The sequence below is a fragment of the Nelumbo nucifera genome, chromosome 1, assembly GCF_055504915.1.
Source record: "Nelumbo nucifera cultivar China Antique chromosome 1, China Antique-T2T, whole genome shotgun sequence".
Taxonomy (NCBI): Eukaryota; Viridiplantae; Streptophyta; class Magnoliopsida; order Proteales; family Nelumbonaceae; genus Nelumbo; species Nelumbo nucifera.
This window is the reverse complement of record NC_142649.1, coordinates 132,930,967-132,947,105: the sequence shown is the minus strand read 5'-3', so window position 1 is coordinate 132,947,105 and position 16,139 is coordinate 132,930,967. Positions and strand designations below refer to the sequence as shown.

The following is a 16,139-nucleotide window of genomic DNA, read 5'->3' as shown; positions in this document are numbered from 1 at the left end:
GTAAGTAGTTCAACCATTTGGGTCAAATGGATAATTCCATGATGTCATAAATAAATAATAAAAATTTAGAAATATAAAAAATAAGTATGATATTTGTCATATTAAAAAATAAGTATGATAAAATATACATTATTTTATTAATGATGGACATGGAATATAAAACTTAAAACCGATGGGAAATGAAACAATTTTCCTATCTAGGGGGCGGATTAGTGGTTCAACCTTTCAAATGAAATGGGTTAACTCATGATGTATAATTAAAAATAATTTTTTTATAATAGAATAATACAAAATAAGTATGATGAATAATAATTATTTTATTAGTGATACAAATTAAATGCAAAATTTAAAACCAATCTGAAAATGAAACCCATTTCATATCTAGATGGTAGGTTAACGATCTAATCTTCTAGGTCAAATGGGCCAATCTGTGATGTCATAACTAAGAAATAAATATTAAAAAAATATATATGGAAACTCAAAGAAAAATATAAGCTTTGTATAAAGCATTTTGATATAGTTCTAATGTTACATATTCATAATATTAAACAAAAATAAATCTGAAAATAAGAATTACTTTTATTAATAATGAAAATGGAATGCAATATTTAAAATCAACGAAAAAGCAAAATGGTTTTTTCCATCCAAGTGGTGGATTAGTGGTTCAATTGTCCATGCCAAATGGATCAACACATGATGTTATAATTAAATAATAAAATACACAAAATTATAGAAAAATGTAGATAAACTTGTGTACATTCTATGATATTATATATTCATCATATAAAAAAAGTGTGATAAATGAGAATTATTTTCATTAATGATGGAAATGAGATAAAAATTAGAAAAAAATAAAAACATTAATGTCTAACACATTACCCCACTAACCATGCCAAATGGTTACATAATTTAATTAGCTAAGCCACTAAGTGGTTTGGTGGTAAATGAACCTACAATCTTGAATTGGGTGGCTATGGCTAATCAATCTAATAAATTGATTTGACCCCAATATTAAAAACCAATATCAAACAATATATTGGAATTTTATGAAAAAATTCAAACATGTATTAATATTATATATTCTTCATATTAAACAAAAATATATTTAAAAAAATGAAAGTTATTGTTAGTAAAAATAGAAATAGCTAAAATACAAAAAAAAAATTAATGTATCAACCATAGCCCATGGTTCTACCGGTAAGGACTAATTTGGTTCTTGACCCAATCAATGTTTTTTTTTTTTGCAATAAATAGTGTATATATATATCAGTCAATTTGATTAACTGCCGGTTTTTTCATATTGGTTAACTGAAACCGAACCGATACTTTTGGTAATCGGTTCAATTAATCGGAAATTTTCATATGGTCTCATCGGTTCAGTTGGGTTTTTCAGTTTTTGATGATAACCCATTCTCCCCTGGTATGAGTTAATATGTAAATTTTCTGCTAATTTTAACTTTGTAAACTAAAAAATGCTAGAAGCAGATGCTTATAGAACTTAAAACATCTAAGAGAAATTAAAACACTAGCTTCACAGACCATTCACATCTTATTTGTTCTGGTACAAAGCAACCGATTGAGGCACTATTTCTTCAAAGTTTAGATATTTAAGCTTCATTTAACTGTGGGGGATTATATACAGAGCTTGCTGATGTTGTATGTTACTACATGGATGATCTGCAACAAAGAACACGTGTAGGGCTTTCATTGGTGGTTGACATGTCTGTCTGTCTGTCTGTCTGTGTCTCTAACTCCTAACTGCAACTACCATAATAAAAATGGATATAGTGCATATGTCTTGGTATCATGTCTGCCTCCTCTTATTGAATTCCATCTTTTCACTGCGTCCCTTGGTTGGAATCTCAATCTCTATTCCAGCTGAACATCCTTTCCCCTTCCAGGTTTGAGAATCTGAAAAGAGCAGAGTAGACTTGGATCCACATTCATTAGTGCACCTGCGTTGTTGAATTCTCCACAGTAGTTTGGAGCCGAGAATATGGTAACCAGCTGCCTGTCGGCAAAGAATTCATACCCATCTTCAACGACCTGCAGCTCATCATCGGTTTTGATCAGAAAACCCAGCTTGTTAATCGCGTATTTCAGGCAAAACGAAACGAAAAACTTGAGATATCGATTGATGCGTGTTTGGTTTAAGTACCTGGTGAGCGCGACATATGAGATCAAGATCATTCTTCTTCAAGAACTCAGCCACCTTGTCTGATCCAAATGTATATGAAACTCCCCTGTCGTTCTCTCCCCATCCTTTGATGTCTCTGTCGGGATCAGCCCAAAGAAGATCACACAAGAGACCTTGATCAGGCACATCAGTTGGCCTCTCTATCGCTCTTACTTGATCCATGCTCTCCATTTCTGGAGAAAGCCCACCATGCATGCATAAGATCTTGTCATCAACGACTGCCGCCACGGGCAAACAGTTGAAGCAATCGGTGAATATCTTCCAGAGTCGGACGCTGAACCTGCGCTTGCATTCATCGTAGAACCCATATATTCTGTTGATGGAGGCACACTCATGGTTTCCTCGGAGAAGGAAGAAGTTATCTGGGAACTTGATCTTATAAGCTAAGAGAAGGCATATGGTTTCAATGCTTTGCTTTCCTCTGTCTACGTAGTCTCCCAGGAATAAGTAGTTGGCTTCTGGCGGAAAACCACCGTACTCAAATAGTCGTAGGAGGTCGGAGAACTGACCATGTATGTCACCTGCTAACCAGCTGAACCATTAATTCTTTACTTCAACTTCCTCTTTTATTTTATACAGCAAGCTAGCTAGACTCGCCTATAGAGGAGGGGAGAAAGCATTTCAAAATTCAGATTTAACTTGCTATATATGACCCAATTACATTACATTACTTGTTATGAGCCAGGACTAGTTTTGAATTTTGATTGCTGAAGCTTCAGCAGATAGAATTAGAAAATCAACAATCCACCAATTGTCAAAAATTTGGTACATTGGGAGCTTGTAGTTGTGTTGTTGATACATCAAAGAGAAATCATGCAATCTTAGTTATGGAAAAATAAAAATAAATGAATACCTGTTCTGTTGCAGCACAGAGAATCAAAAGAACATTCATCAAGTTTAAAGGAGATATCAATATAGCCTTCTTCTTTTATCTTATTACCCAGAACCAGAATATATATAAGAGAGAGAGAGAGAGAGAGAGAGAGAGAGATCGGTGTCCATGCATGTTATATTCTCGCTCCTATCAGGATTAGGGACTAGCTTTGTTGGAAGGCTAACTTGCAACTGATTGTAATAACATGAAAATTAAGATGAATTACCATGGAAGCCAGCCAAATTCAAGGCGTTAATATGGATATTGATGAATGAATTTTCTTTGCGTATTTAATTAGAAAGCATTTTAGACGTCTGTGAAAAGAATGCAGTGGCACAGGAACATGCAGGATATATATAAAGAAGAAAAGAGAAGGAATATATATATATATATATATACATATGCTACGCAAAGCGTATTTACCACAAATGTTCATGGGGGCTTCTAATTCCAAGAGAATGGGTTGGCTGAGAAAGACACCCTTGGCCACAGTGCAGAGTTGACGGATCTCAGAGTCGGAGAGCTGAATACGTTTGCCTTTGCTCTTCCTACCTTCCAATAACCTCTCTATTAGATCATCTAATACCCCCACTTCCATGGCCTCGGCCTGATCGATCGATGTAAGCAGCTTTGTTTATGTTTGTAATTGTGTATTGTCAATGAACTTTAATTTTGTTTTGTTGTTGTTGTTTTTGTTTTTTTTTTTCACTTAACCAATGACAGGACAAAAGCAAACCAGAAGAATAAAACAGAATAGGAGACACAGAGCGCTAAAGATCCGTGGGTGAACAACTAAAGATATGATATGGGGAAATAATTGAATGGCTAGGTGTGGGTTTCGCTTGCCGATTAATGGGAAGGAACCAAGGGAGATTTGTATGCCCTTCGTTCCCTATTTATTCGGGTTTTCCATGTTTTGGTTTTGATTAAACATCCCTTCTCCAAAATTTGCGGTTGAGACTTGAAAGTCAGAGGAGAGGAGAGATGGCATATCATCATGGAAAATTGAAGAAGAGGAAGAGGGTATCTCTCCCTAGCTAGTAGCTACAATACAATATTTTGGGAGTTGAGAGTTGGAGACATATAAGTAACAAGCCCCCCTTCTTTTACAGAGTTCGTAGCATGGTTTAATTTGTACAGCTTGTTCTGTTGTTCCCCCGGCCCCCATGTCCATCATTAACAAAGTTTGGATAATTCGGAAACACTTCACAAATCAAAATTGGGCCATTGTTTTATATATGCTTGCACATTAAAGTTGGGGGAGAACCAAAGGACCAAGGAGTTCGTGGATGGTTGGGGAGAGAGGGTGAAGTAGGGTTAATCATGGGTTGGGTTGGGCTTAGCACTTGTGATAACAGCTATAGCCCTAGGTCCAATGCTCCATGGATGACCTGGGCCAATCTTGATTTTGGGCATATGACTTTTATGTATAAAGTATTAATATATATGCTATTTATATTATATACCATATAATATGTCTTTAAAATATATTTTATTAATTATATAAATACAAAAATATTATATACAATTTGTATCATAGGTTTCATATTAAAATATTTATATAAAATAAAAATAATATATATTTATGTATAAATAATAGGCCTTTTTTACAATCCACTCCACCTTAGAATTCATGAATTAATTCCCTAAGGCTATGTTTAGTTTGAAGGAAAGTGCATGAAAAAGAAGGTAGGAAGACCTTTGCAAATCTTGTATAGATTTTCCGGTCTTTCCCTTCTTTTCTCTACCTTTTCCTTCAAACTAAACATAGCCTAAATGTATTTATCCACGGATACCCCTCATCTTGACACTGACCCAAACTGTATAATCACATTAAGAATTCTAAGGTAGACTGAACGCAAAATACCCCTAAATAATATATACATGAATATGTATCTGTTAGGCCTAAAGTATTGGGCCCAAGCTTAACTTAGAAATTTGTAGGGCTATGCTTTTTCTAGGTTGGATTCAAAATTATCACCCATAAGATGAAGGAGATAAGCATTTTGTTAAAGCAAATAAGAGAACATGGAGCCTAAGAGAATGTTTCAAAATGGTCAGTTAATCGTGCCTCAATTTCTTCACTTTTTTTGCCAACTAAAATTATTATAGTTTTATAATTTATATTTTCTTGGTGGGTGATTGACCGTGGGAGAGAGTAGATTACACCCATGAGATCTGAGTCATGTACTAATTGACTAACTTGGTATATAAGAAATACTTTTTTTTGCAGCGTCTAGAACCAATGTTATATAATTGTAGATCACTTAATCACTTGTTAATTATTATTGTTATGCCCATGCTTTCTGCATGCCCACTGATAGTGTACGATTTAGATGCTCCTAGTTGTTGGGTAGTTCAGACACATGTCGCCAAGTAGGTCGTGCGAACTGTAAAGAAAATGAGGTATCAGAGAACCCGGAGTAGTTAATTTGGCGAGGTCACTCCAATGCTTAAGTTAGTAATAGTATATGCGAGCTAAGAGTTTGAGAACAAGGAGAGCTAGAATGCACTAAATCGCGTGTACCTGGGTCCTGGGGGTTGATGTCCTTATATAGTTGATCTGTCGTGGGTCTCATGAAACGACTTCGGGATCCTCGGCCCGTATAGATGAGATCCGTTTTTGCTTTAGAAAGAGAGTAATGTACCAGTCAACAAAGTCTATCATTACCATCCGAACACCCAGGAGATTCGGAATCCACTGAAAAACTTCTAGAATTGATTACGTGTCACTTTGATACTTGAGTATCGAACTGGCTTTAGTGTTGAGATGGCTCTGTGCCAAGGTGCCCAAACACCCAGGCTCCTGAACTGCTGATTGGGCTCCCGTTACCGAGTTGTCATAGATGCACATGGAAGTTAGTCAAAGAAAATCCTGTTTCAAGTGTAAGTTTGACGCATAACTAATCGTTTGCTGGAGTCCATGATCAAAGCTGATTCTTAAGCATCTTTTCTTGGGAAGTCTTTTTGTGTATTGTTTATTTCTGGTAGAGTTTATAATCATCAGGTACTGATCGTTTTTCTTTTTCTTCATCAGGGTTATGGATCCCAAGGCTACAAAGATTCACTGTTCTGGCCCACTACTTGTCCGTGCCTCACTTAATGTAGAACAGATGCTCAAGAATCAGCTTCCATTTCAAAAGAAGATTGATGAAGCAACTTTTCACAAAAAAAGTTTTCCTTCCAGAAGTGTGCTTCAGCTCCACTACCAACGAGGATGAAGCTATTAAGCTACTTGTTTTGGTTCATAACTCATAGGTGTCTGTTTGGAAGGGTTATTGAAAAACAGTAGCTTTTGGGAGTTCACATCTGCACCCCACTAGGGAACGCCCTACAACACATCCCCTGCCATGTATTGGGAATATCTCCTGGTGATAGTACCAGAAATGATGATGTTATCATCAGGAGATGTTCTTAATACATGGCGGGGATGTGCTGTGAGACGTTATGGGGCACATTTATGAAGTTCTGAACTCAGCTTTTGGCTTTCTGAGGGGCGGTCCTCACTCAGACAGCTTATAAGTTTTGTTTGGGCTCAGTTTGAAAAAGGAGTATAAATATAAATATGTAGAGTGTGAAACCTTATATTTTGTATTATTTGATATGTATTTACACTGTATATATTTGTATTTGTACTCTTTTCAAATTGAGTCTTGGGCTCAATTTGGAAGGAGTATAAATACAAATATGTAGAGTGTAAATACATACAGACTAATACAAAATATAAGGTTTTGCATTCTACATATTTGCATTTGTACTCCTTCCAAACTGAGCCTTGGTGAAAAATTTGGAGAGCCCAAATCAGCTGTCTGTTACTTTTCCAAACTATACTGCTTGTGGTTTCACCCCTGCACCCAAGCCCTTTGCTTCCACCACAGGCCACTATAAGGTGGAACGGGATCTGCTCCTCACAAATGGGCGCCTCACAGGCACATCAACCGTGCATTAAGAACATCTCCCATGAATAATAACTAATAAGTACGGGAGATGTTCCCATTATATGGTAGGATGTTCATGTGAGGTCGGTGTGAGACGCCCTATGTAAGGAGAAGATCAGGTCTCCTATAAGGCCCCATTTGGTTTACAGCAATAGGGGTTTAGATTCAAAATCGGAATGGGCTATTCCAATTCCAACTGTTTGGTTGGGTGGAATTGGAATGCCATTTCCATTCTTGCTTTCTTGGTGGAATGGCATTCCCCCATTTGAGGGAATGGTCATTCCCTTTCCTCTCTTGAGAATAAAATCTCATTCCTTTTGATTCTAATTGCCATTCCCATTCCCATCTGAATCAAACAGATTGTGGGAATAGACCACTCTAATTCTTATTCCAACTATGAACCAAACATACCCTAAAATTGTACTATCGGATTTTCTTTTCTCAACTTCTTCGGGATCGGGTCATGGAATAGATCACAACTAGAACTCAATGCACCTAACACTTATACAACAGATTCATTAAACTACAAATCTTGTTCATGTTTCTTGAGGTGAAATGATACATAAATAACTCATGTTGGTCCCACTTCCAAAGAAAGAAATGGATCGTGTTTTGCTTCTTCATAAGCATCTGAACTAGTGGGTTCCATAGTTCCAATCACAAGGATCATTAGGAACCTACAAAGCAATTAATCAAATGTGCACTAGTGGTCTAGTGGTAGAATAGTACCTTGCCACGGTACAGACCCGGGTTCGATTACCGGCTGGTGCAATAAGTATTTGTTTGCGGGTGTTCGATCCACGCTCACCGCGTTCTCTTTTCTTATTTTTTTTATTGATAAAAATATTTTCATAAATGTAATAAAAAGCAATAAGGTAAATTAAAAACTAATTTCCATTTAGAATTAATACAAAAATAAAAACTTAATATAGTTAATTAAATTTAATAAGGATTAATAAAAATAAAAATTTATTATTTTTTATATAGTTTAATTAATTTAAAATCAATTTAAGTTCCATTTAAATATAGTTTAAAATCAATTTAAACTTCCTTGTTTTTTGATTTTAATGAAATCCCTCCCTATTGTTTTGAAAAAACGAGCAAATACCATCCTTTCCTTAGCATTCCAAATAAGAAATGCTGCTATAATGCATTAATCTTTTTAAAATATCAAATCTTCCCTTAACCAACTTTCATTCAAATGTAAATTTACTAAAATACCTTAAAATATTTGCTTCCTTTTACTTCAACCATTTTACTTACTTTGTCTAAAAAGAATAGAGAGAATTATTCTTTGAACGCTGACAAGCAAAATAAATTAGTGGAGGGTAAAGTTGAAACTTTAAATTGTGTATGATAATGCCTTAATGATAAGGGTATTTTAGTAACTTCAATGACTTTGTTATGGAAAATCTAACAAAAAGGAGGTATTTGCAGTTTTTTTTTTCAAAACTATAGGGGAGGCTTTTGTTAGGGTCAAAACACAAGGGTAGTTTATAGAATTGTTATAAGAGAGGGTTTTTTTTATAATTTTACCTAAAAAACGTTATAAACATAACAACAAACCAATAAAACTTAAAAATTAATAACAAAAATAGCATTAAGATACAAAAGTGTAAAGCAAATTTACCTAGAGCATTAGGAAATTGGCCACTCTCACTAAAGTGCAACTTAGATTGTGATTGGATAAACTAGACATAACCCAAAAAATAATGCTTGAATTGGATTCAAGGTTTTAAAAGGCTGAAGGCAGGGGAGAGGTGATTGGGTCTCATACCGGTGAGGTGTAAGCCTTGAGCCAAAAAAAAATTGATATAATCCATAAACAAAAAAAGGCATGAAAAATATAAAATTATGATCTTATTTGGCTTGTTTGATATATTAGATATGGGTTCATTGTTCAAATTATCGATGACCCCAATATGATGTAAGGGTTGTATCGAGTATCACACTTTGAGCCATGCACATCTTTTCTTTTAGTTTTTTTTTTCAAAATTTCACAGCAAGGTTAGGTTTATGTTATTTAATTATTAAAAAAAGATTTTTTTTAAAACACCTTAAAAAGGGGTAGCAATACCCCAAAGATACGATACACTTGACATGAGGCCTATAGTATCAATATTTTGAACCTTGCATGAATTAGAATCATTTTCCCGAGCAGTGCATTCCTATTTCATTTCTTGCACTTGTATGCATTAGTGAGAGTGATTTGACCATCTATATGATGCATGTGCTTTAGAGGAAATAACTTTTCAAGTATGGGGTAAATGGGCAAATGGATGAGAATAAAGTATAAACAATAAAACAAGCTATTTTCTTACACATTTATATGCATTTATTAGTTATTTCTATGTTTATTGTTTGTTCAATATGCCAATATATACAAAGCAAGGCATTCATCTATTTTTTTTGTTTTAAATTTTTCTTTCACCCCTATTTAAGCATTCATATTCAAGATTAACATGCAAATAATTGAGGCCCAAGCCAAAGGCCCAAAGGCATAAGCCTCAAACAATTCAAGGCCTAAGCCTTGTTGATGAGGTCTGAGGCTATTGAGGCCAGGCATTTTTTCCTAGCCTTGCCTCAAAGTTTAGGCCTTTCGCCTTCTCTCATGAGCCTTTTAAAACAATGGTTGAACTTGAACATGGACATTGCTTAATTGGAAATACCATAAAGCTCCTTTCTCAATTTTACTTGATAAAGACCACACCGTATGAGTCTCAACTAGTTATGAAACTAGTACAATTGTAGAATCGACACAAGAAAAAAAAAATTATACTTTTTTTTTTTTATTTCTTTTTTTGTGAGCTTCGGCTGGGGGAGAATTTTGGTGGTTTTGTACTACATCTATTTAGAGAGAAAGGGCCGTGTTTTGCTTCTCCAAAAGCATTTGATATAGAATCAGTTGGTGCAGTGCTCCATTCAATGCTACGGTTGTGTTCAATTCCCAGCTGGTGCAATCGATTTGATGAAAAGTGGGGATAGCTTAGTCTTAATTTTTAAATGGAAAAATCTATGGTACGGAAAAGATATTATGGAAAGAGTTTTGACGAATCAAAATCCACCTATGTATTTTGATAAATAACTGGCTACCACATTTATGATTCTAATTGACTGGTAAGATGTTTTTCAGATATCAAATAAAAAATTTGAACCATTTTTAAATATCAAATAAAAAATATTTTTATATATAATTTTTCATTTTTATAAAACATTTTTTCTCAAAATCGAGCTTCATAAGTGCAGAAAATGTAAAAAATTGTAGATAAGTGCTGAAAATGCAAAAAAAAAGTAGAAAAATACAAAAAAAAGACAAAAATTATAAAAAAAAAACTAAAAAATTATAGAAAATTCAGAACTTTTGTAAAACAAATCAAAAAAATATGCAAAAAATACCAGAAAATTGTAGGAAATGCATGAAAAACACAGAAAAAAAATGCAAAAATTATGCAGAAAAGCACCAAAAATTGTAAAAAAATGCAAAACTTTTATAAAAGTGCTTTGATAAAAGTGTACTTTTGTAAAAGTACTTTTACAAAAGTGATTTTATGCTTTTATAAAAGTGTTTTTGTAAATATACTTTAATAAAAGTGCTTTCGTGTAAAAGTGCTTTCGTAAAAGTACTTTTATAAAAATGCATTTATGCTTTCATAAAAGTGTTTTTGGAAAAGTACTTTCATAAAGTGTTTTTCGTGTAAAAGTGCTTTCATAAAAGTAATTTTATAAAAGTGCTTTTATGCTTTCATAAAAGTGTTTTCAGAAAAGTACTTTAATAAAGTGTTTTTCGTGTAAAAGTGCTTTTGTAAAAATACTTTTATAAAAGTGCTTTTGTGTAAAAGTATTGTTATAAAAGTGCTTTTGCATAAAAGTACTTTTGTAAAAGTGCTTTGGTAAAAGTCATTTTCATAAAATTGCTTTTGTGAAAGTGCTTTTGTATAAAATTGCATGTGAATACGACAGTTAATAAAATCTATTTTATTTCACTTTTTATCCCAAAATGAAAATATGGCATATGGTGGTTTGGAATTCTAATGAGATGTGGCTATAATAGGAGGCATGAGTTTGAATCACTTAACTTCTAATTTTTGAGATTTGACGAGTATTGATAGAATTGACTTTTACCCAACTCAACTTGACCTGTGCGATCCAACCCATCCTAACCCTAATTGGTACCATGGACCCAACCCACCTTTTTCCACTAACCCTAATGGGTTATTCCACCCATATTGACCCCCTAATAGATTGGGTTGATTTTGTCTCAACAACGCCATGAAGTAGTCGGGAAGGGTAAGCCCACTAATAGATTGGGTGGGTTTTGTCTCAACAACGCCATGGGGTAAGCCCGATGTTGAGCTCACTCATGTAGAGGACCCCCTGTCCTTCCTCATCAAGACATAGTCGTGGGTAAGCGCGAGCATGAACCCAGCAGCAGCGGCGTGCCCCGACACCGCTGCCATAGTGGGCATAGGGAGGGAGAGCAGGTCAACCATGATGGCCTTTAAGCCGTCGCCCATGTGCTGAAGCCGGTGGAGGAAGCCACTGGACCCGGCGGACTCGGCCCAAGCGAGTCCGAAGCGATTGGAGAAGAACTTACCCTGTTCAGTGGTGACCAGGACTAAACCGTGCTTGGCCTGGGCACGGACTTGGCTTAGAGATGACCGGATCTCGCCAATGAGGCTGGGGTTCAACCGGTGTTCATCGTCGCCGACTAGAGTTAGAAGGAAAATGTTACCGCACTTCTCTAACGTGCACATGGCCGTCGTCTTCCCTCCAGGCCTACGACGTTTCCCACTCTCTCCGCCAAACTATTTATGGATGGAAATCGGAAAAGCTATGTTTTTTTTCCTGTGGATTTCTTTTTTAATGGTTGTAATTTAGATTTTGCGTTTTGAACATAGAGAAAAACGACTCCGGCCAACATAGTGAGGGAGTCCAGAAAGCCTACGATCAAATGATCAATCCCACGGCCACGAGAGTTTACTTTCGTGATGACATTTCCAATTGTCAAGACTAATAAATTTTTTCTTTATGTTTCGTTGAGTTTTTTTTTTTGTTATGATCTGGCTTAATCTTAAACTGCGCATAGGTCCTCTGGTTCATCATCATGATGATGGAACAACATTTACATTTGCATCAGCAAGAATAGTAGCTTCAACGCACTATAAAAGCTTGACCTACCCATCTCTACACACCCCTAATTACAGCTTTACTCCTTGAATATGCATCTGTCACCAAACAATACGCCATAAATACTTTTGAAACAACACACTCTTTCTCTGCTCACTGCTGAACTCTCCTCTGTGGGTTTCTTTTATTTATTCCTTAACTTCTTTCTGAAATTTCTATTTGGTACTTCAAGCATGGTGAAGCATGTTTCCCCACCCATTAGGACTTGCTTCAACTATCAGGACACTCAGACCCAGTCATGGCCCACCACCAATCCATCCATATCAGGGCCTCTCAGTTCACTCCCAGAGAACATCAGATGGGTTGCACAGGTCTTTGCCAGAATGGGACTGTCGAAGACTGTTATGTTCTTTGGGAGTGAACTGAGAGGCCCGGAATGGCACAGGTCTTGCCACCACTGGCAGGCGATGGTTGGGTTTGGGACGGTGTGAGAGTGCTTGGGGTTAGTTTTGAGGTTTAATGGAGAAGACAATGAACAGTATAAAAGGGTAATTTGGACATTTAAAAAGCTTAAAACAGTCGGATGAAATTTTTTTCGAAGTTAACTCACAGAACGTTAAAGTAGGGGGGTTTTTGTTGCAAAAAAAAAGTATAGGGAGGACTTTGTTACCAACCCTATAGTACAAGCGGGGTCTTTGTAATTAACCCTTTTTTTTCAAATCAAGTATGAGGTTCCGCTGCACCGAGGTGTATCGATACTTTAAATCTTGTTTAAAACCCGATTCAGAGGCTAAACCACTTTTCCCTTAAGAGTGAATGGTCATTGATTCAACTGTCGAGGATAAGTGTTCGGCTTCGATCAGTGCAAAGCCCATTCGAGCAGCCTTTACCACTTTGCATTAAGAATATCTCCACATAGTATTCCCAATGCAAGGTTGCAAAAGGCTGTTGGAATGGTGTGGGCATGGGTTTGCCTTGATGGAAACCGCTCTCCCAGTATAATGGGTCAATAAGAAAATATTATGATAAAACAAATTTTCAAAAAAAATATATAAAACCTGATAATTCAGTCTATGAATTGAATGGATAATCGGTTCAACCATACAATTATCTACATGTCCAATATTCTACAATGATTTAGGATGTGTTTGGCTTATTAGAAAATAATAGAAAAACAGAAAATTGAGGGAAAAAGTTCTTTAAAGAATTTTGTAAAAGTTATTTTCACCAGAGAAAAAAAAATTGTAACCAATCAACTGGGATCATATAAAAGTGGCACCCAATCTGGTGGTCAAAGCTCTTTCGGTCTTTCGGGCAGCATAGACTTCTCCATTTTGAAATATACCTCAAAGAATTTTCTTTTTTTTTTTTATAATGAAATTTATCAGCGAAATTTATCTTTGTAAAACTCTTTTGTTTTGTTTTGTTTTTTTTTTCTTACGAATAGAGCTGCAACTTGGCCAGGCTCAAATTGAAATATATTTTTATATTCTATAATATATATGTATGTATGTATATATATTAACTAAATCAAGTTCACAAGCTTTCGAACCAAACTTTTTATTAGTCTAACTCAAACTTGAATAACTATTCGAACTTACCCTAAGGTTTGAACTTCAATCAAAACTAATCGAAACCCAAACTATTTAATTAGAGCTCAATTCAATTACAACCTTAATAATACTGTGTAAATTCTTTGAATTGGATACGTTGCAAGCATAAATACCAGCATAAGGTTGACTACTTGATGAGTCAGGTAAAGAATTTTCCCACACAAACCCATCTATTTCTGTCACATGGAAGGATCTTGTGGTTGATTATCCAATCAAACAGGGAACCTACAATATTGACCACATATTCAATCTGACAATCCATGTTATCATCTATATTTCTTCTACGATGTTAAACACAATATTAGAATATCCTATTTACCCTTTTATGTCAACGAGGAAAACTCTCTTTCATGTTGATTTTATTAATTGAACCTCTCAATCTAAATTTGACAGTGGTAAATTAAATTTTCTCTAGTAAGCATTTTATTATTCTACAAGCAATTTCTCATGTTTCCCCATATCTACACAAAATATGCAAATATTGTTTTTTTGTTGAAGTCCTTTGATCTTAGTTAAGGACCATTACAGAGTGATAATAAAATCTCAGGCTGACATGCATGAGAAAACGGATTCAAGTTAAATTCTGTGATCACATTAAGGTGGTTTCTATTCATGGTTATGAAAAAAGGGTGGTATGGTTTCAAAATCATACCAATCTTTTTTTTTTTTTTTGAGCTACGACATTTGATTGTATGATTCAAGCATATATGTACTTTTACAATCTACTTTTGATTGTACAGATATCTTCAGATTGAGACATTATAACGGCACACTCTAGATTTTCTGCCCACAACTCTACCCACATACTTCGAATTGCACTCACAAATCGTCATCTTGTATTGTGAGATGTGCGGTGTATTGTACATGTAAACAAGGCATGGACAAAAAAAACATATTTTTTGCTGACATGGCAGTTGTTTTTGTTAAATTAACCATATCGTCCTGCACTACCGAATATAGGATCATAGGGGCCACCAATTTGTAATGTTGCTGAGGTGACAGGAAAGGTGTTAGTCAATGTTTTCGAATCACCATTGATTCAGACGGTCGGACTGTTTTTCGAATCACCATTGATTCAGACGGTCGGACTGTTTGGCTCGGGAACCGTTCAGGTAATTAGTTCCGTTTTACCCTAAACCTGATTCTTGGCCAAAAACTATTGAATTGGTCAATGACTCATTGACTCGGGCAATTAAACCATCGACCCATTCAATAGTTTTTGACATTTTTTATTTTAATTATTATTATTTTTTAATTTTTCTTTGAAGTGGGCCGTTCATTTGTACCGTCAACCAATAACCGATGGTTAGAACGGTTTTGATTATGGACCGTTTTTTAAAACATTGGTGTTAACATTAGATATAATATGTGTTATAGGTGAATAAGCCTTGTATAATTGGGTCATGTAATCAGCTGCTTTCCTTGCCACCTCTGCTAGCTGAGGAGAGATGTTGTCAAAAATTAATGTTTCCTGACTGAGGACTAGAGCTGCACTAATAGTTTGTTGGTTTGTTGTGGTTGACACTTTATGTTCCAATTTGGAACTACTTGGTTGGTTTAGTTTGGTTTTTGAAAACAAAAGCAATTGTCATGTAAGTAAAATTAACATAACTTTGCTAATGTAGCAGTTGCTTTTGTTTTCAAAAATTAAAACTGTTCAACTATTCTTATTTAATAAGGTCCACCCATTGATAGCATCAATAAATAAATGAAGGGAAATTGTCTAAAGCTCACCATGAGTTTTCATCATTTCTCTTAAGTTTATCACAACTTTTTAAAATGTCTAAAACTCACCATGTTACTAATTTGACGTTAAACAAACTAACGGGTGTTAATATATTACCATTTTAACCTTCATAGAAAAAAATAAAATATATACAAAATAAATTAATGGGTGTTAATATAACACCATTTTAATATTTAAACATGAAAAAGGTAAAGGTTCAAAAAAATATTTTCAAATATAAAATATATAAAGACATAGAAATTACAAAAAACATAAAAAATCATAAAAATTGCAAACAAAATAAAAAAAATTATTTTCAAATTATAGAAACTATAGAAAATGAAAAACAAAATCAGAAAATAAAAAATTGTAGAAAAAACACCAAAAATTATAGAAAAACACAGAAATTGCAAATAAATAACAAAAAATACAGGAAAATTTATAGATTATAGAAAATAGAAAAATTAAAAAAACAGAAATTATAAAAAAACATTGGAAATTATAACAAAACACTAAAAAAAGCAAAAAAAAAACAAGAAAATTAAAAACTGAAACAGACCATTTTTCCTCTAACTCACCATTCAAGGGTAATTTGGTCATGAAAATTGTTATTTATGCTGACATGGACACCTCTGTTAAGAAGCATTAATGATGCAATAATGGA

The 16,139-nt window shown here is 34.6% G+C and overlaps 1 protein-coding gene across 1 annotated transcript; it reads right to left on the bottom strand.

Moving 5' to 3' along the window:
• Positions 1–1,593: 1,593 nt before the first annotated feature.
• LOC104608219 (serine/threonine-protein phosphatase PP1-like) lies at positions 1,594–3,815 on the bottom strand. The gene is made up of 3 exons (XM_088896753.1): positions 3,495–3,815; positions 2,159–2,718; positions 1,594–2,046 (listed from the first exon to the last, which is right to left on the bottom strand). Exons 1-3 carry the CDS (start codon positions 3,667–3,669, stop codon positions 1,870–1,872), a joined length of 912 nt encoding a protein of 303 aa, XP_088752879.1. The 5' UTR covers positions 3,670–3,815; the 3' UTR covers positions 1,594–1,869.
• Between the last annotated feature and the right edge of the window lie 12,324 nt (positions 3,816–16,139).

Bases quoted from the DNA above. Each gene is read 5' to 3' on its own strand.
- LOC104608219 (XM_088896753.1), bottom strand. From the start codon at position 3,669: ATGGAAGTGGGGGTATTAGATGATCTAATAGAGAGGTTATTGGAAGGT. The intron at 2,719-3,494 runs GTAAATACGCTT...GCTGGTTAGCAG, and splicing joins AGCCCCCATGAACATTTGTG to GTGACATACATGGTCAGTTC. The intron at 2,047-2,158 runs GTACTTAAACCA...GATGAGCTGCAG, and splicing joins TCATATGTCGCGCTCACCAG to GTCGTTGAAGATGGGTATGA.